General features: G+C 60.3%; 1 protein-coding gene across 1 annotated transcript in view; it reads left to right on the top strand.

Moving 5' to 3' along the window:
* The window catches only part of GLT1D1 (glycosyltransferase 1 domain containing 1), a 30,557-nt gene extending 11,276 nt beyond the window's left edge, over positions 1-19,281 (top strand). Inside the window, exons 5-12 of the mRNA XM_054593940.1 lie at positions 3,459-3,495; positions 4,542-4,598; positions 6,907-7,002; positions 7,575-7,624; positions 11,930-11,973; positions 13,371-13,491; positions 15,803-15,901; positions 19,043-19,281. Of these exons, the coding sequence (XP_054449915.1) occupies positions 3,459-3,495; positions 4,542-4,598; positions 6,907-7,002; positions 7,575-7,624; positions 11,930-11,973; positions 13,371-13,491; positions 15,803-15,901; positions 19,043-19,213 (675 nt within the window). The 3' untranslated portion in view covers positions 19,214-19,281. The remainder of the gene's footprint in view (positions 1-3,458; positions 3,496-4,541; positions 4,599-6,906; positions 7,003-7,574; positions 7,625-11,929; positions 11,974-13,370; positions 13,492-15,802; positions 15,902-19,042) is intronic.
* The last annotated feature ends 946 nt before the right edge of the window (positions 19,282-20,227 follow it).

The following is a 20,227-nucleotide window of genomic DNA, read 5'->3' as shown; positions in this document are numbered from 1 at the left end:
CCTCTTCAGACTCTCTGGCTGGCGCCCGGCCCTCCCCACGGACGCCCTGAGAGGGGAACCCCAGGGGCGGATCCGACCCCACGAAGCTAATCGTTTTTAATAACGTCTATTAAGATTGGCTTTTCCTCCGAGGCGTCCTGATGGAATTGCAAATGTCCTCTGCAGCGTTTTCCCCCAAGCGAGGTTCCGGGAATGGAAAAGTTTTAAAATAACCCAAGGGATGGCAGACTCATCCACGCTGGGCCCCCGTCTCAGGCTCACCTCTGACGCGCCCCGGGGCCCAGGTCGGGCGTGAGCCGCCCCGCCGCCGCGGCCGACAGAGGCCTGGGACGCTTGGCGTGACCCCGACAATAATCCTGCGCTGACGACACCACAGATTTCACCCCTTTTTTGTTCGCTTGTTTGTTTTTAACTTTGCTCAGAACTGGCCATGGTCATTGACCAGGTTAGCCCTCGGCCCCGCCCGGAGGCTTTGCCAGGACCCGGTGGCCTTAGTGCCGTTTCTCCAACCTGCTCCCCGTGGATGACAGGGGACCGGGCCCCACACCAGTGCTCACATCCCCTCCTCGTGTCCCTCTTGGGCACCTTCTTTTCTGGACCCATCGTTCTCCGCCTGGTTCGGTGGTGGGAGCCCCGCGACGAGGCAGCGCGCCTCCCTTCTCTACGACCACGATTTCCTTTCCTGGCTGACAAGCAGACTTCCTCGGGGAGGCACAGGAGGAGCGAAGGGGAGACCCGGGGCCCTGAGCAGCGCCCGGCTTCTGGCCGCGTGTTTTGTGACGTGGGTGTGTTTCGAGAGCTCCACCCTCAGGGGCCAGGACCCCCTCCAGGGGACTCGGAGCTATTTGGAAAGCACTTCCCGTGAAGCCGTCGTCCACGCCTGTCATTTCAAAATAACAGTTCGTTTTTTTCCCACCTGCTTTAGCGTGAAATTGTGCATTGATGTCAAGAGTAATATCTGCTGTGGTCTCCACTCGCAGGAAGTTTGATTTCGGGCGGGGAACTCATTCTGCTGTGTCTGGCCAGCCGCGAGTCCATGCGAAAAGGCCCGGACCAGCGCTCGGTCCGTGCGGCGCCGCCGGCGGGGTGTCTGCGGGGGTCTGTCCAACGGGACCTGCGTCTGTCCTGTCTCGTGACAGGTCGGGTTAAGCAACGGTTTCTCCTTCTCGTAAAAATGGAGACGCCCCCCCCCCCCCCCCCCATCCATCACCCCCCCCCCGCCTGCACATACAGCCGCACACAGCACCTCGCCGCACACTGACACGCAGGCACACGCACGCAGCGTCCTCTTGGGCGCTTCACGGGTCGGTGAGCCGGTCTTGCGCGGCGAGAACCTCACAAGGACTTTCACTCTTTCGTTATTTCAAGGCAAGTGCAAGGACAATAAATATTGAGCAAAGAAAGCTGATTTGTATTGAGACCATTTTAATATAGAAAGTGTTTTTTTCAAAATCAATACAAGCCAGTTGGCTTTTACCGGATTTCTTTTATTACGATGGTTAAAAATAGCCCGGGCGGACTGCTGCTATGCCGCCTGTCTCTGTTTTCTGGATTTGCTCCGGCAGGGTCTTAAAATGCCGGCTATGACATGTTTTAAAAGTCTACAGAGGACTTAATGCTTATTTTTTTCCCAGGGTTTCAGTAGATTTTAGAGAAATAACGCTCAGAGAGCTGTCAAGGCCGGCAGTTAAACCCCGACGTTCCCACAGAGCCGGTTCTGCTCACGGAGCCTGCGTAATTTGTGTTTGTGTAACAAGAGGTTTATGGAGAATTAGATGGACTCTGTTCTTGTGAAACGCTTGCTCGAACGCGGAGCGAGACCCCGCGCGACGCATTCGGACCGCGTCCCCGCATCCTCCCAGACACTTCTGAGATGGTTCGAGACTCAATGCTGGACAAAGAGGAGGTTCTCTAGCCTCCTGCCTTCCGATAAAATGTTCTTCAACATTCCCGGGAAATTATAACTTAAAACAGTTTAGGGCTCTGAACTTCAATTTCTGATTTCAAGGGGTTGCTAGTAACCATTTTCCCATTGAAGGGACCGTTGTTTTTTAACGAGTAGAGAAGAGATTTTCAGAACCCTTTTTTAAGGCTTCCTATTTTGGGGGCATTTTGAAAGGAGCTGCCTCGCTGCTGTGTGACGCATGGAGGACAGTGTGCTGAAAACATCGTGAGATTTTTGTATTGCGTGTTGCCATGCATTTCACGTGTGGCCCAAGACGCCACAGGGTCGGGCACCCCGGGGCCAGATTTTCAGAAGGAGCCTCAGCCGCCTCCGGCAGTGACAGAGAAAGCGGGAGGAAGCTAAGGACAAAAGCCAGCCCGAGGCGAGACTCCTGTGCGCGCGCAGACTTCCACTCGGCCACCGTCGGGCGCCTGGGTCCCCTCCGGGGCCCGCCCGCCAGGCCACGCCCAGCAGGCGGGCTCCACGCCGCTCACGGACCCGCGCCCCCTTCGGTTCCGGCGGAAGAGTCCAGTGTCGCGACTTCCGGGATGAGTTCTCATTGGCAGGGCTCGTCCTCCCGTGCCCCGCTCTGATGTTCCCGCCGCACGACACACAGGTGCACCTTAGTGGACTCGTGTCACCAAAATGGCTCTCTGGGTCACGTAGGAGAAGCGGCCGCTGGCAGCCCCCGCGGCGGGGCTTCCGCTCCCTCCTCCCGTGACTCCGCCGCGAGGGTCCGCGCTGGACGTCAGCGCCGTTCGCGCCGACTCGGCCGCAGGGAACTCGCGACGCGGATGCTCTTTCTCCCGGTAGTTTTGTGACGGTGCACAGGCGAGCGGCAGCAGGACGAGTACGTTTCTGCCTCGGTACAAACGCCTAGGCCCGTCCCGCAGGGGCGGCCCCTGCCCCTGATGTCACAGAGGCGTTCGGGGCGTCCGTCCCGGGTCCCCGAGGGGGCCCACTCGCAGCCGGGGCGACCCAGGCCGGGCGCCTGTTTCCTTGTTGCCAACACGCTGTGTTTCTCTTCTCCTCTCCCTCTCCTCCTCCTCCGTCTCCTCCTCCTCTTTCTTCAAAGCAGAGCGAGCACGCTCTTCCCACTCAGCGGCGCATACACCCCCCACCCCCCCACGACGTTTCCCCAAACGCCTGCCTCCGGCTCCAGCGCATGTGTATGCGGCAGATGGGCTCTGTCCCCCGCACGTCCTTGTGTGACCGCCAGTAACTTTTCCACTAACACAGTGACTGTAAAACTCGAAAACCGTATTGTTCCGCCTGACTGCAGGCACTCGGTTCCTCGCGCGCGGTCCCTCCCGGTGCCGTGTCTGTAACGGGTGGGCGCGCTCCGAGCAGAGGGAGCGCGGCGCTCTGGCAAAGGCGCGCGTCTGCGAGCGGCGCGCCGACGGTGCTCTGCGGTGTTTGCGGAGAATTTTTACGGCCTTCCTTTTAATCCAGAAAGCAGTTGTAAAAGGCTGTGGAATTCACTTGTTTTTTCTTCCTTCCCTCTTTCCAAAAGCCGCACGCGAAGGACAAGATCTACGTCCAGACTCAAGGTAAGAACTTCTAAAATATATTTGAAAAAAGCCTGCCTTTATATTTTAGAGACACGTACTAAAATGTTTATGGGTGAATTGATATGCTGTCTGAGATTTACTTAAAAAGCCGTTCATAGAGTGGATATTTTATTATTTTGTAACATTAATATATAAGATAAATAGGAGAAAACGGTGAAATAATAGCTTAACATGCAGAACACTTAGCAGTTCGGCCGGGGGAGTGCGGCGTCCGTGAACGCCCTTTCCTGAGCCCCTGGGGTCACCCGCACACAACAGGGACGCCGCCGTCCCCACAACAGGGGTGAGGGGAAGGCTGTTCCCCAGAAGGACCCAGAGTTGATTCTGGACTGAGGTTACAGAGGCGCCGAGGCCCAGGTCCCAGGTTCAAGCCCCACGGAGGCCGCACGGTGCTGACCACCAGGGCGCATGCGGCCCCGGTGCAGCCAGCTCAGCGGCATTTCACACGATCCCCGCACACGCGCGCCCGCGGCTTCAGGGACATCTGGAGCCGAGCAGCGGGGTCCCTCATCGAAGGGCCTGTTGCTCAGAGACCTCGCGTAGTAAGGAAGGCGCGCTGACTCGGGGTGCGTGAGGGCCGTGAGGGCCGAGGCGGGGGGCCCCCTCTCCTCCTCTGGGGCCTGAGCGCCGGTCAGCAGGGACCCCGGCTCCGCGTGGGTGTGAACACAGCCTCTGCCGGCTGCGCACATTTTCAGTGCCTTTTGGGCTCTTTGAACCTCAGTCTCCCGCCAGACAAGCCAGGGCTCCCCGTGCTCAGCAGGCGGTAGGGCTCAGGGGGTCCTGCGGCGCCCGCACCCCGGCGGCCCGGAGCGGGCCCTCAGGAGGCGGCTGTCGAAGTGCCCCGTACACGGCTTCACCCCCATCTCGGGAAAGTTCCAAGGCTCTCTGCTCCCGAGACGACCTGTTGCCACAGACTTGAAGTGGCTTCAAAGGACCAAGTGCAACCGCCATTTAATGCCAGCACCAAACTGCTGGTTCTGTCTCAGCAACGTGGGCTTTCTCTTTTTCTCTTCCCTGCGGCCCAGGAATCATGACCACACCCAACGCCGCCTTTGCCTGGGACGCCTTTCTCCGGTGTGCAGGTGAGAGAGGCGCCCGGGGCCCGGCCGGAGGGCAGCGCGCCGGCCCCCGGGGTTGGGGGGCGGGGGCAGCCAGGGCGCTGGCGGGTGTACGCAGGACGAGGGACAGGGCTGCCGCCAGGCGAGGCGAGGCCAGGGACGGGCTGGTCGCTCCGTTCTGGGAGACGCCCTCTGGGAGGGAAGCGTCCAGACAGCAGGCCTTCTGGACGGCTTTGTCGCCGAGGGCCCGTGGGTTTTGCTGTGGAGTGATCCTCGGAACAGCCGGGAGATTTAAAATCCCCCCCACCCCCATTCCCCTTGGCGGCACCTTTAATCGTGATGCCTGCAACTAACTGCCGGCACCGGGGCGCGGGGAGGCGGGTGTGCGGGGGACCGCTGGCGGGGGCAGAGGCGGGCTTCGGGGCTGGCGGCATGCACCGCGGACGTCGGCGGCTCTGGGCTTGGTGACCAGGCGTCTGCCGTCGTTGGTGCGGTCGGGCACCTCTGCCGTGTTCCAGGCTCCGGGGACGGACCCGCCCCTCTCGTCACCCCGCCCAGCTCCCCGGAGCCCCCAGAGGCCCCGAAGCCGGCGGTTGCCCTTTGTCACTCGCACGTTGCGCCTCCGGCGGTGGCGGATCTGATGCAGACTCTTAGCGATCAAACACGCACCGTCTCATTCCTCAGGAACTAGCTGTTCACCTGTTCGCTCTGCAGAACGCTCCCGGGAAGCAGGCGGCGGCGGGGTAGTCACCAAGGCTTATTTATAGCTTGCTTCTTAAATTTCTGTCAGTTTTGTGAGGCAGTTTTACAGGATGCCACAGGTTTTCCTGTGAGTGCTCAGTCATTTCTCCAAGCCCTAACTCACGGCTGAGTCTTCCCAGTTTAAAACATCGAACTGCTTCATGGTGACCAGACACTAACAGGTCACCGGGGAACAGAGAGAGAAGTAGGTTCATCGCTGTGGCTCTTCCCTCGGCATTTCCGCAGCGCGTCTGAGGGGGGCGGGGGGTTCAGACCTGCGCGGAGGTCCCCGGCCTCGGGGCCTCTCTGTGCGTTTCCGCATGCATCTCAACGGCCTAACGATCCACGGTTTTGGCTTTTCGGTGCCGGTGGCCGAGACCTTAAAGTATCGAGTCCTTGCCGGGTGTCACACCCCGGAACTAGGAAACTTAAATTCAACCCGGCCACTCTCTTCTGTTCCGCTCTTTCCCATTTTGTTTCTGTTCCTGTTGTGTACCTAATTTTCTCCCTGGTTTCAAAGGCTGCTTGTTTTGCTGTGTGGAGACTCCGCCCAGGGCCGGCGGTGGGGCGGGGGTCCCTCCGCAGGCTACGCCCAGGAGACACGGCCTTGCCTGAGAAAGGGACTATTACCAGCCGGGAAACCACGCGTGCCCCTGAAACTTCACTATGTCAAAAGCGCTCCTCCGAAGGTCTTGCACTCCTCTCTTTATAATAACAAGTGAGGAAAATAAATAAACGAGCTACTAGGGTAGAAAAACGAGGACAGAAGGCGGCTTATTGTGGATTGGTTGGCGCCCAGCAGCAGCCAACAAGTCCCTAGGCAGTTAGGCCGCCGGTGCCAGACAATGAAACGACACATCTTATTTTGGAGATAAAAGTGCCGTGCGGCGGGACGCGGCAGCCTCGGAAAGACACCTGACCGCCCCTCATTTCAACTTCGGGTCCCACAGGGACTCACGGAAGTTTGTGTCGCTAAGATTCGCTTCCGGGCGCTGGGGAAATATTTAAAAATCTCAACGTAGCTCAGTGAAATTGTCCACAGGTAATTCGGCAGCGGCGGTGGTTGTTAAGGCTTTCCTACGGGGGCGTCTGAATCTCAGCCCTTCCGCGAGGACGCTCTCCGAGCCGGATGGGCGCCCTTGGTCTAGTGTAGCTTTTCTGCTCCGGTGGCGTCAGCACATCCTGCTCCATTCAGGCCAGGTCCCCCCTCTGCGAGGCTTACGAAAGCACCGAGAGAGGGACGTGTTTGCATGAAGTAACGGAGGAATGAAATGAACGGGTGCGTGAGACCCTGTCCCTTGCGTGATAGCGTGTCCGCTTATGTAAGTTGGCAGCTGACGAAGGTTCAGGTCAACTGGCATCCGTGATGGTAACAATTTCTACTGAATCAACGATCTATTTCTGCGTAACAAGGCACCCCGACCTACGGTGGCATAAGACGACCACTGTGTATTGTCACGTGGTTTCGTGGGAGTTTGGGCGAGGCCCGGCGGGTGAGGGGCGGGGCCTCCGAGCTGGGCCTGGGGCTCGGAGCTGCGTGTCCGGGGCCAGGCGCTCCCCACTGAGGGCACCCTCGCCTCTTCCGTTGCAGACATTAGGCCCAGTGCTCACGACGCGCACGTGTTCCTCCTGATCTGTGGGCTCAGGCAGGTGAAAGACCCTCTGTATCTGGTGGATGCGTTCTCAGGTACGCTTCCGAGGCACCCCTCCCGCGGGGTCCCAGCCGGGGGCCGTCTGAGCATTGCTCTCATCAGGGTGGGGAGTTGGGGTTTACCTTCTCTGCACATCCGCGGGACGGTTGCTAGGTTGTTGCTTTGAAAGAACCAGGAAAAATAAGAGTGGCTTGCAGCAATTTCAGTTGCTTTCCTTTGCCCTCGGCTTCTGCGGAAAGCTCGCTGGAAGGCTCACATCGTTTGATCTGAAAATGCTTCACGCGTGTCAATTTGTACAACGCGCTGGGAGTTCGGTTGAGTAAGTGAATCTGTGTGCTCTTCAGCCTATCGCTGAGTTTGGGTGGCATGTCGGCTCTCGTTGCTTAATAAACCCGGACGAGGCGTAATGTCCTAGGACAATACTATTTACCTAGGAGCAAGAAAACACACACGTTTACATTTTACATACATGTAAGTGAAACAGACTGCTATGAGGGAAAGCACAGTATGAAATAATTTCGATTGTGGCGTAAGTAATAGTAAGCCTATGTTTGCAGCTGTGACTTTCAACCATCCTGAAGGGTCTCTTCCTCTTTTTCTCCCCAAGAGTGGCACCGGCAAGAGCCGCATGTCTACCTGGCGATCGTGGGCCCTGAGGTAAGCGGACAGACGCTGTGAGCGTTCGCCTCGCCTCTGCTGTTCGTGTTGTCTAAACTCAGTTTACGCCACTCTCCTAAGCAAACTGTTTTGTCCTTCTGCTTAAGTAAGTAGAGCTGTTTGCCTTTTTAAAGATGAAAACCAGACCCCGGTTTGAGGTGAGGAGGCTTTTCCACATCTGTCCAGCGCGGCGTTGCTGCGAGGGGTGACTCCCCGGGAACCAGCGGAGCCCTGTGAAGAGGGAGGCCCGGTCGGCGGTCCCGGCCCGCCCCTGTGACCCTGCGAAGACAGGAAGGCCAACGCTGGGCGTGGTCCGGGTTGCCCTGGAAACCCCCTCCAGGGCTCAGCAAACAGACGCAGGGCCGTGTTCCTGACCCCCGGTTCTGCGGGGCTTGCACTCAGGCAGCACAGATACGCTTCTGCCAGCAGGATGCGCTCACCTCGGGGCGGCGGGGGCGGGGGTTCATCCCTGACCTCGGGGGTCCCCTGCCCGTGCTGGCTGCCTGGACGTCCTGGGGTCGGCTTCAGCTGCAGAGAGGTCTGAGTCTGGCCTTGGTCTTCGCCGAGCGCAACCGCGCCAGCAGGCGTGTGGTCTCGCTTGCGGGGGTCCCCGGGGTGTGACTTTGCTGGTGGCCTTGGATAAGGCGTGCCGCTCAAACGGTCGGTACGAGCCTGGTGGCTTAATGACTTTCCTTGATGACTTCTCACATCCAAGGCGATTTTCCTTAAGCCCGGAAGTTGGCACGATCTGCTTTCGCCAGAAAATAAACAAGCTCAGGAGGAGGGAGCGAGACTTCTCCTGGCCGCTCGCGGTGCCTTTGCTTTTTAAAATTTCACCACACGTGTTTTTGTTACATAAAAACACCCGCCCTCCTCCTACCCGCTCTCGTCTTTTGTTCCGCTCGGCTTCACCAAGAGATTTGAAATGACCTGATGTGGAAGGTGAATCCAGAAAAATTTAATGCGGGTTTTACTTTTCACTTGCAAGCCACTGCTTTCACTTCGGTTAAATTTTAAAGAATTAAGTGCTGCCGTGGTCTTGTCGAATTTGACTTTTTCCCCCTCTGTGACGAATTATTTTCACCGACCTAATTAACCTCAAGAGCAGAAGCACGCGAGTGAAATGAACAACAGGAGGAATTTCTATCTAAAAGTGATCATCAGTAAAATATGAGTTCGGAAATTACAACGTAGAGCCAAAAGGCTTTCACTGGACTGTTGACCCTTTTGTGATACGATGCTGGGGGGGTGGCGCAATTCAGTGGCTGCGAAGAACGGGGACAGAAAGAGTCAGCGGCAGGCCAGTCGGGAGGCCCCGAGTCAGCACGCACGAGGGCGCAGGGCTGCGTGCGAGCCCCGGCGTGGCCTGGGGACCCGGAGGCGGCAAGGAGGCAGGCGGCCAGGTGACAAAAGGCAGGCCCCTGTCTGGGAGGAGGAGGCAGAGAGATTTGGGGAGAAGGTACCCCTTCTGGTTGGATGGGGCAGGTGCCTGTTCCGTGGGGGACAAGTACGTTGCAGGGACAGAGGGTGGCCTTCCTGGCGGACAGAACGGTACGCGCTCAGGGGAGAGGCGGGGGACGGAAGGCACGGGTGGGAGACCGCAGCTGCAGGGGAGCGGGTGGGTATTTCATCGTCCACTCGGCTTCTCAGGGGCCACCAGGCACAATTTTTGAGTGGAAACCGCACAGGCGGGAGAGCAGGTCTAAGAGTTTAGTCTCCGAGTCAGGCCGCTGGCACGTGAGTTCTGCCCAGCACCTTCGCCCACGGGGCGAACCGGGCTAAGTTGCCGCGGCTCTCTGAGCTCCAGTGCCCTCTTGCCTGGGGTGGGGACAATTTTCACAGATCATGGGCAAGAAGTGAGCAAATGCGTGGATAGGACTCAGCAAGGGCTGGCAAGAGTAAGCAGCAACCAAGTATTGACTATTCACAACAACAGGAATTAACAATAAACGGTGCATAGCCCAGAGTTGTCTTTAAAGATCTTACTAGTGTCCAGGTGGTTGCTGGCGCCAATTCAATGCCAACAGGAGTCCCCAGTTTGGGGCGGGGTGAAGAAGGAACCTTTATTCAGTGCCAAACAGCCCCGTTGCCGTGCAGCGTGACTGCGAACTAGCGCGACGGGACCGCCGTCCAGTGAGGCAGCCGCTCGGCCGCAAGGCGGCCCTGCACGCGGCCTGTCCTGCGCCAGGCGGCCTGTCCTGCGCCAGGCGGCTCTGCTCCCCGCAGCGGGACGCCCCTGCTCTTCACTGAGCTCCAGCCAGGGCAGCGCCTCTCCCGTCTTCTGAGCAAACCCGGGGAGCTGGCTTTTGTAGACAGAGGTCCCGTCCCTGGTCTCTGATCGGTCCATCCTCGTGCAGTGGGAACGCCAAATCCTCGCAGTTTGGTCCCAAAGGCACCGTCCCGATGGGTCAGACGGAGGCGCGCCGACGGGGCTGTGAAGATGCCGCAGGGGACATAGCTGCACAGCTCCTGTGGGACACCGAAAGCCTCGGTCCTCCTGGCTGAAACGGGACCCCGGGTGCTCCTTTGCCGCTGCGGTTTGTGCGGGAGGCCCTGGGGCAGAAATGGCTGCTGCTGGGTTCGGGTTGGTTTTTGTTTGTTTTTCCACTTTGGGCGCAGCCCGCCCCCGGAGCCCTTCTTGGTGGGAACCGCCTTTCTCAGGCCCACACTGGGATCAGAACGGGCTCTGCAGCCTCCGCGTGGCCTTTCGTGGCCCCGGCCCAGCCTCCAGCCCCGCCGGCAGCACCGGCGGCGACGGGGCGAGAAAGCCGCGGGCGACTCCGTGGCTCTGTCAGGGCCGGCGCGCGCCAGTGACATTTCCTCCGCGGCGTCACACGGTTCCTGCGCATGTGATTTCCCCTGGAAAACTGGAGGCAGAAATCACATGTTGCCATTTTTCCGTTTTCCTGTGTGTGTGCACGTTTGCTACAAACACAGAGAATTAAGGCACTAAAGCAGGTCAGCACATCCCAGCAGTCCGGTTGAAGTGGTTGACTCTCGTGACACTTGTAAATAAGCCCGTCACTTTGTTCGGAACAATGCCAGACTTCAGGGTTTCTTCACACTGGCACGTTTCTCACGGACGGAAACTAAGCGGTGTCTGCGCTTGTCTGCCCTGCGGTGCGTTCCGTCCGTTCGCTGTGCTTTTCTGAGCTGCCCGGCGTGCGGTCTCCTCTTTTTAATATTGTCTGTCTTCCGCGCCCTTCCTGTCAGTTCGCTTTTCAAATACATTAAACTATAAAGAAATTCTCTCTAGGAACAATGTCGTTTTCTTAGGCTCCCCAATCCGCTGGGTTAGCCTTCCAAGTGGCCTCGAGGGGGCAAATGAACAGCGTCCCCAGTTTGGGGGGCACACCCCGGGCACACCAGCGGCCTGAAGGGTGGGGGCTCAACACACAGACACGCACGCACGAGTGTTCTGGAAAACAGAAAGATTTCAGTGAACGGCGGGGACATCGTCACATCCGTCCCACAGCCTGGCGCTGTGCTGGTGGTTTCTAATACCTCCTGGCCAAGTGTGAATGAGAATGGAAATTGGGCCAGCCTTCACTCCGCTCCTCCGGGTGCTGTGGTAGTCAAATGTGTTTACACAACACCGCAAACTTCGTGTTGCGCTGGCATAAATTTAAGAACGTCTTGTCAGTTCTTCTTAAATTGTATTCATTGTTAGTAACTCCCGCAGAGCCAGTGCGGGGCAGAACCCGCCTCTGGTGGCTTTCTCGGCATTTGCCCTCGCATGAAGCGCACGTGATAAGTGTATGCAGCAGCCGCATCCTAAGTGGGCTTGCGGGACCCCTGTGACAGCCGGAAGTGTCCCCTAAGGTCCACTTGGCATCCGGCAGGTGGACGTCCCTAGGAGGGGTCTCTGTGAGCGAACGGTACCGGGGTCTGGTTTGTGGTCAGGAGGGTGGCGGGTCCCTCCGTTCGGGCGCATTGAGCAGCACAGCGTTGTCCCTGGGCACGCGCTCACGTGAGGCGAAGCTTGGAGCCGTGCCCGAGCTTGTCACGCAGCCGCCAGCCCCACGCTCGTCCCGTGGAGCGGGTTGGGTCGCCCGCTGCTGCCCCGGCTCCCCAGGCTCCGCCCGCCGGGAGTCTGCGCGTGCGCACGCCCCCCGCACCCCGGGCCTTCTGCCCCGCCCCCCGCTCCTCGGGGTGTGAGCGAGGCGCAGCTGGACTCGGATTCTTTCCTCTTCGACCTGTTTCCCTTTCTGACCCGTCCGGGGTGGCCCTGTTGTCATGATGCCAGTCCTCCCGCGACGCAGGCTCCTCTCGGGCTTTTCCTAACGTCTGTCTGTCTCTTGGCAGGTGGACCCCGTGTTCACAAGGGAAGTGAAGGCCAGGGTGCAGAGGTGAGTGTCTGCGCAAGCAGGTGTTCTGCGGCGGAGGAGCCCCGTGGCCAGCGCGTTCACCGGCTCCCACGGTGACGCAGCAACGTCCCTGACCCAGCTCTGTCCCCAGCACTTTACACGTGGCTCCTCCTCTAACCCTTCCGAAGGTCCCGAGCGAGCCGGGCACCGTTGCCTCCCACGTGCCGGCCCGGGAACAGCGGCCTGGGAGCGCAGGCGGAGCCCTGAGCGGCGGGGGCAACGCGCTCGAAAGGATGTCCAGCCTCGCGGTTCGCGGACGCGCCCGTGAAAGGCGCTTTGACAGGGCGGCATTCACAGGACACTGGCAAAACCCCCGAAGACCTCCCGCGTCGGGGTCTGGGGACTGGAGGCGCGCGCGCGGCACCCCTCCCCCTCTGCTGGCGGGGGTAGAACCGCGACGGCCTCTTGGGAGGACCATTTGGGGGAGGGCTTGTTATAAATGGCACGTGTGCCCCCAACACAGAGACCGGCCGACACCAGCTTAAACACCCTGGGCCGAACGGCTCCATAAAAAGTCTGAGGTGGTTGGTCCGGGACCAACAAAACTCAGGGACGTGGGCTCCTGGCTCTCCGTCCTGCCGCCCCTCACCTGTGGCTTCTGTCCCGAAGGTGGCAAAGGGGCTGCAGAGCTCCGCCCATCTCATCGCAGTCCGTGTTTTGAGAGGAGAGGCAGGAAAGGGTGGGTCAGAGGACCTTTTCCCCGTTGGGTCAGCCCCCTTTCAGGTGACTTCCTCATGGACCCCCACCCCCCTCAGGGTTCCACTGGCCTCCCCGTCAGCAAAGGGGACTGGGAAACATTGATTTCATCCCCGTATACAATCAGAGGTCTTCGTATTGCTCACAGATGCATGTACCTAAAAGCAGGACCAATTACATGAGAGCGTATGTTTCCAAGTCAGGAGAGCGGTGGAGAGGGGAGGGGACAGAGAGGAATCAGTATTGTCGAGTGAAAGAAAGAAAACCCAACAAGGTAGAACCTACAGAACAAAATACTGTCGACCCCGGCGGGTGGCGACATGGCGCATCCCTGTATTTTAGTGCCTTTCTCTCTGTTCATCTGTCTGTTACTGTCTCTATCAGCATCTTTAAACATTTGGAAAGTGTTGAATTATCATAAAGGGGTCATTTTCTAAATCCTACAGAGAACATGGCGAATCGCTCCTCTCCGACCTCCCGGGTTGGAGCTGGAGGAGCTGGAGGAGCCGCTTGCCCCAGCTCTGCTCCTTGCATTGAACCCTTCATCAGTAGGGCTTACTCTTTGATAGAGCGGTTTTCTCCCAAACTGTGGCCTCTCGCCTTCCAGCCCCGCCCGGTAGACCCCACGGTAAGAAAGACCCCTCAGCAGAAGCGCCCCCAGCCCACGGTGCCGTCTATTTCAGCGCCGCGGGGGTGCGCCTGGTCCCAGAGATGCCGCAGGGGGACCTCCACGCGGCCCTGAAGAGCTGCACAGCCCTGGTCAACAGCTCCGTCTCCGAAGGCATGTCGGCTGCCATTCTGGAGGTAAGGGTGTCCCGGGCCGAGTGCGCGCAGCGGAAGCTGCCGGCGGCCTCCTTCCTGGGGCGGCGGGCGGGGGGCGCCTTCCTCCGTGAGCCCTGCGCTCCTCCCGGCTTGGAAAGAGCAGAGTAGCGTCTCCTTGGGAGCTCGGGAGTCGTTTCCAAGTTCCGCCTGGGACTCGACAACGATCGTTCCGTCTTGCGCAGCCCGAGGCAGCGCTGCCTGGGACCTGCCGAGACTCTTCCATGAGGCGGGGCGCACGCAGAGGGTGGGGACGGGGCATGAGATGGCAGTGTTTTTGCAAGACGCCTCCTCTGCCTCGGTTCCTGCCCCCTCCTTTCTGTGTGGTCCACGATCCTGGATTCGGGCGTAAGAAGGGGTGTGCGGGGTGGGGGAGGGGTCCTAGTCTCTCCGGGAGCGTCAGCTCCGGAAACCCACGGGGCCCACTTTGGCTGAGCCCACATCGAGCCCCGCAGGGCCCCACGGCCGCGCGGCCTGTGTCGCGCAGGGAGCGGCTCCCACAGAAGGCCGCTGGCTGGAACCCTGGTGGCTCTGGCTGGACAGGGTCAGCGCTTCGGGAGACAGACCTTCCCAGCCGCTCAGCCCCTTTGCCATCCCTTTTTCTCTCTGGAACGTTCCAGGCGACAGAGTATTTCAGTGGACGTCTAGGTGAGACCTCCCCCGAGTGTGTCTAACAGGGAAGGCGTTTCCCTTGTCCTATTTTGGGTTAGTTTATTACATCCCGTTCCTTTCGGAGGCGATCTTGGCATGGGGGGAGGCCGTTCGCGCGGCCCAAACCGGCACCGGCACTGGGCTTTCTCTGAACCCCGCAATCCCAGGCTGCTGTTGCCTCTGCGCAGGGGCAGCGTGGCCCAGGGACGGGCCGATTGGTCCGCGAGAGAGCCTGCGGGGGGCGGGGGGCAGGAAGCGCGTCGCCCCTGGCCCTGCAGGGCTTTGAATGGGCTCCATGTTTTCTTCCTCACTCCGTGGGTTTCTTGCTGCCATGTCTACTTAGAGCGATGCTGTTACTGTATCAGAAGAATGTAAAATATCCACTTATCCCGTGGGACACTTGTTGGAACCACTGAATTTACTGGCTTAAGGTGGAAGTCGTGAACCTTAGTGTTCCGTGAACGTGCTAACTAATCCAGAAAAAAGAACTAATCCTCCCTAAACCCAAGACACACCAAGGCTGTAAGCCTAACATGTTATTTTAATGCGGCATCATTTAAAAAAAGAAAAAACACCCAAACAAAAACTTCGGGGGTGGGGAGCTCTGCGCCCCGCACGCCTGGGGGCCCAGGGCCGGGAAGCGCTTGCGGCCCGGCAAGTGGACCTGCGACGTGTCCCCCGCCGGCCAGGTGGCAGCCCCTCCGCCTGCACCCAGTCCTCAGCCCTCCCCTCTTCTGAGGTTTAGAGCCAGCTGCTGCGTGGCGGCAGCCCCGTTATTTTGTAAACTAGCCCCGAAAACTAGTTTTCAAAGTGCGCTCTGGGGTGGGGCCGGCCCCTGAGCCCCCCCCCCCCACATTGCTCACATTGCTCCTCCTCTGTGAACAGACATCGCCCCACCCCCAGTCCCTGCAGCTTAAGAAACAGTACAGGGGGGTCCGGGAGTGATTTCATAGCCAGCACGCACAGCCGTTCGCGGCGGACAGATTGCTGTCAGATCTCATCGACTTCAAAGGCGAGGCCGCGTTAGCAGCTCTGCCCGCGGCGGAAAGCGGGCTGCGGCCGAGCGTCCCGAATGCCCAGCTCCCGGGGCGCGGAGAGGGCGCGTTTCGTCAGGGTCAGTGCGGCCTCCTGCGCGGTTAACCTCGGGATCAAGGACGCACGTTGAAAGGGACAGGGGCCCTCTGACCTTTCAGATTCGGCCTGGTTTTCTCAGGAAGCACAGAAAAGTCCCGTTTGCAAAAAATAACTGTTCACCCCGCTCGGCGATAAGCCACGTTCCTTTGTGTTCTTGTCCGAGCGCCCAAGGCCCCGCTCAGTCCCGTCCCTGCTGGGAGGAACCTACTTCCCTGGGGCAGGGGCAGAGGGGGCAAGGTTGGTAATAAAAACGTGACTCCACACAGTCGCCGAAGCGGCGTTCAGTGACCGTGCGGGGTGACGGTCTCCTGGGGGCACGGCAGTAATTCTCTCCATCGGGGACAGCGTGTCATTTTCCAGAAGCGGCAAGTACAGGAAGGCGTGAAGATCCGCACGCAGTCTGAAAGCCCCGTTTTGATCGGGTGTCACTGGGTGGGAGGGGCCCCGGGGAGGCCCCTGCCCACAGACGGGCTTTCCCAACGACCGCCCGTCTGCTCTCTCCTCCCCGCAGGCGATGGAGCTGGGCGTCCCGGTGCTGGCCAGGAACATCCCCGGGAACGCCGCCGTGGTCCGGCACGGAGACACGGGACTGCTGTTTTCCGACCCGCAGGTACGGGGCCCTCCCGGGGCTCTGGCCCCGCCCCGCGGCGCGCGCCGCCGCTGCACAGGCTGCTTTTGATGTCAACGTGCGCGTTAGTTGTACACAGCATGTTGTTTAAAAAATAGAACGCTTTGGTTTTCCCACAGGGCGGGGGCTGCCTTTTAACATGGCTTGAGAAAGCGTGCCAGGCACGGCGCCGCGTGAGGCTTTGTTTTCCCTGTGGCTGCGAGGAGACGGCCGGACGCAGGGTGGTGCCGGTGCCGGTGACAACGATGACAATAGCTGCCATTTATCAGGTGCACGTTATGTGCCAAACACTGTTCTTAGCGTTCTGCACGAATTTCCACCTGTATTGAAGTTTGTTTCTTTTCCTGTGCACGGTAACGCTGTGGACAGTCAACCAGCAGGGCAACGCTTGGAGGAGCGAGGCGCACGGGAGACCTGGCCCCTCCGCACGTTTGGTCAGGCGGAGCTGGGTTGGGGTCTCGAGCTTTTCCCTTGGAATCTGAGCGACGCGGGACACCCGTCTGCTTCCTATGCTCGTCCTCCACCTCGAAGAGGGAGAGGGCGGTGTGCAAGCTTGGGAGCTCCCCGGGGGAAGGCACGGCGGGCTCTGCTCCGTCGCCGGGAAAGCCGCCCGTCCGGCAGCCGCTGCTCGGGGCCCGGACGCGCGCACCGCCGAGGTGCCCCTGCTGGGCTCGCGCTGCGCAGGCGAGAGGCGGGCGGGGCTGGGAGAGCCCCCCGTCCCACCGGCTCACCCCGGGCGCCTGTCTCTTCAGGGAACTGGGGGACGCGGTTGGCCCATATCATGCAAAGTATCATTCTCTCTTACTTCAATTTTTATGCATTTTAAAAACTTTAACTCTCTAACCGGACATCTACACCCCGCCTCCTGAAGCTCGGTGCGGGACGCGTGGGCCCAGCGTGGGGTGACGGCCGCGCCAGCCCCCCGGACACGCTGGGCCCACGCGTGTGGACCAAGCGGGAGGTCCGTCCAAAGTCTATGGATGTGGATTTGTGCAGAGGCCACCGTGTCACTCATTGCAGAGCCAGGGTCCCTCTGAGAGTGACAGCGGCCACCGTGCGTCCCGTCGGCACGAAGCGCCGGCGCCCCCCGCCCCGGTCAGGCGGCGCTGCCTGAGCCTGGCAGAGGGCGCCGCGGAAGCTGGGGGCCTCTCCCCGCCCAGGGGGAGGCTGTGCCCCCGCAGCCCCGCCGGGTCACGGCGCCAGCGCCCACACGCCCCGCCCTTCGCGCCATGTCTCTGCGCCTTGTTTACACCTGTGTTTTCGGTTCGCTCTTCCGCACGGAGGGAAAAGTGTGTCTGATCACCTCCTTCCCACGCAACTGTCACTCACGATTCTGTGTGAATGGTCGTATGTTCTCCAGGACCCCAAGCGGGGGGTGGGGGCGGTTTATCAAAGTCTCTGCGTCACATAAATCAAAGACGGGACCAGTCGTGCTCGAACACCCCAGAGCTCGAGGCCCTCAAATGATTTCCATGCGAATGTGGTTCTGGTACGAGATGGGAACAACTACGTTACCTTTTTATTATAAAAGAGAGCACCAACTTACTATACGCACAACACCGAAAAGTGCGACCCCACGCTGTCCTGCATACGGCCACTTACACGGCTGGCCAGAAAAGGCATTCCACGTCCAACTGGCAGTGCTTTTGAGAACACGGGGACGTTCTCTTCAAACAGCCAGCAGCGGGCGCCCTCACAGGCGCGGCCGTGTTGCCGGAATTCGCACGGTTTGGGGGGCGGGGATGGCGATGGTGGCGGCGTCTGTGCCTGGCGCTGCCCTGCGCTCCGGGTGTTAACGCGCTCGGCCCGCCCGCGCTCCGCCCAGCGGCCTGTCCTCGCCCCGACGCCCGGGGGGCGAACCTGCCCTCGGCTCAGCGCAAGCAGAGCAGGCACCGAGGCCCCCGCCTCTGAGCGCCTTGAACCCCCCCAACAACCCTAACCCTTTCCCGTCCGGAGGGGCTTAATGTGTCAGACCGGCCAGCAGAGCGGCGCTTTCGCGACACGCCTGTGAGACCAGGAGCGAGGCCTCTGAGACTCGGCAGCAGAGGAAAAGCCAGGGTGGCCCCGTCGCGCCGCCCCTGCTCCCGCGCGTCTGCGGCCGGGCTGCACCCCGCGACCGACTGCCCGTCGCCCCGCCCCTGCGGAGGGGGTGAGGGGAGCCTCAGAGAGGCCACGTGCTCCCCTGAGGCCACACTGTGAAGCTCTGTCCTTCAGAGGAGTTCAAGCCCAGCTCTGACTCAGCAGCTGCAACACCAGCTGATGCCTGAAGTTTGAAGCCACGGCCCACGCAATGGAGAACAGCCGGGGCCAGACCGGCGCTGTGGGGGCCGCAGGGGCTGGGGGCCCCGCTGAGACAAGCATGGAAGACGCGGTGGCTGAGAGGCGGGAAAGACGCGGCGGGTATGGGCCACGCCGGCGCTTGCCCGCAGGTTTCACCTCAGCATGTGCACGGCCGTGTTTACATATCGGGTTGGCCAAAAAGCCTCTTTAGTTTTTTTCTGTAAAATAAGAGACACGTTTCTCCTTTTCACCAATACCTTGGTTGATTGGGATATTCTGAGTATGTTGGCTGTCTCCCGCATGGCAGGACGTTGATTGTCCTCGATTAACGTCTTGATTTGATTGCTATCAGCCTCAACTGGCCGCCCGACTGCGGAGCATCGCCCAGGGAGAAAGCGCCGGCATGAAACTTCGCAAACCGCTTTTGACACGTTCGATCAGTCACAGCACCTTCTCCACACACCGCCTACATCTTTTTTTGCGTTTCAGTTGTGTTTTTACCTTTCTTGAAATAATAAAGCTTCTTGGATATTAAAATGGCGACACAAAAATTCACCCATTTTGATAAGTTTTTTAAAAATGCAGGCTGACATGACAGCTCTCATAATGCAATCTAAGAAAGTCGTTTCAGGTGACGTTGGACAGCTAAGCGCTACCGGAGCCAGCCCGCGGAGGAACCCCAGACGGGCGCTTGGCCCACCCCACAGGCACACCCCTCCGCCCGTCCCAGCGCCGCATCGACTCCCGCCCTCCCTCGCCGGCGCCGGGCGGGCGGGCGGGCGTGGAGGGACGGGGCCGGGGCCGCGCCGGCGCCTCTCACCTGTGTCCCCTTCCTCCCCGCAGGAGTTTGTCCAGCTGGCGAGGAGGCTGGTCCGCGACCCCACGCTGGGAAGAGACCTGGGGGCCCACGGCCAGGCGCACGTGAGGACACACCATTCCTGGCAGGCGGAGAGAGACACCTACCAGCACCTTGTCCAGACGCTGGAGGGGGGTGCGGGTCACCGGGCCTGCTGACCAGTGCCCCCAGCACGCGCCTGACAGGCTCGGGCCACGCCCCTGACGCCCAGGCAACGAGAGGCCGGGCGGGGGCGGGGCGGGGCCCTGGCTCTGCACCGCCTGAGCGGACTCACCTGCCCGCGGCCTGGCGCTGGCTGGGCTGCCGCCCTGCGGAGCCGCGGGGTGAGAAGAGATGCGTTGTCCGGAGGCTGCGCTCTGGCCCCGGTGGGAGGGCGCCCTGGCGTCCCGACCCCGTGGCCCCTCACGTGTCCCCACGGCCCGTCTTCACACTGACTCGCACGCCCCTCCAGGGCTTGGGGGAGGGGCGTGTTCCTAAGTGAATAAAGTGTGTTGCTGTGATCTGTGCACCCACAGCGGCTCTGTGTCCCTGCGAGCGAGACTCAGGCCCCGCGCCGCAGACGGTGAGCGGCCGACGCGCAATCACTGCTGTAATATCCAGGCCAAGGCGGAAAGAAACGCTTTTCCATCAACATTGTACCCGGTTTCTGTTTCCCGCTCAGTTAACTTGATGCTTAAACATTTTGTGGCGTCTCACTTTGCCGATGTGCAGCAGCTACGAGCAATTTCTGAGACAATCTTCCCACCGAGCCCGAAGGGACTTCTGGTGCCGGGGGACATGAAACACAAGGCGGGGAGGGGGGTGTCAGTGAAGAGGAATGACTTCATCTTTATTGGTGGCCACGGTCTAATGGGAAGGGGTTGTTTTTACAACCTGCCTCCTTCGGACTGAGAGCTCGTCCTTAAGTGTCCAGGCTGAGAGAAGCACCGTTGCAAAAAAAATGGCTCGGTTCTGCTGAGGGGCCACAGCCTCCGCTCGGGAACCGGGAACCGGGACCCGATGCCGACGCGGCTTTCCCGCAGCGGCCCGACGCACTGAGCCGCGGAGCCCGCTGACGGCGAGGGTGCACACGCTTCGTTTAAAACGCGTTTTCTCCCGGGGCACCTGGTGCAGGCACCGGCGCTGCGTCCCCCGAGCAGGGAGGATGCTGTCCGCACGCCCGCCAGCGCTGA

Source organism: Pteronotus mesoamericanus, unplaced genomic scaffold, assembly GCF_021234165.1.
Source record: "Pteronotus mesoamericanus isolate MK-2021 breed Mesoamerican mustached bat unplaced genomic scaffold, CSHL_Meso_final scaffold_507, whole genome shotgun sequence".
Classification (NCBI taxonomy): domain Eukaryota; kingdom Metazoa; phylum Chordata; class Mammalia; order Chiroptera; family Mormoopidae; genus Pteronotus; species Pteronotus mesoamericanus.
Note: the sequence above shows the minus strand (reverse complement) of the source record. Positions and strands in the feature narration are given on the sequence as shown.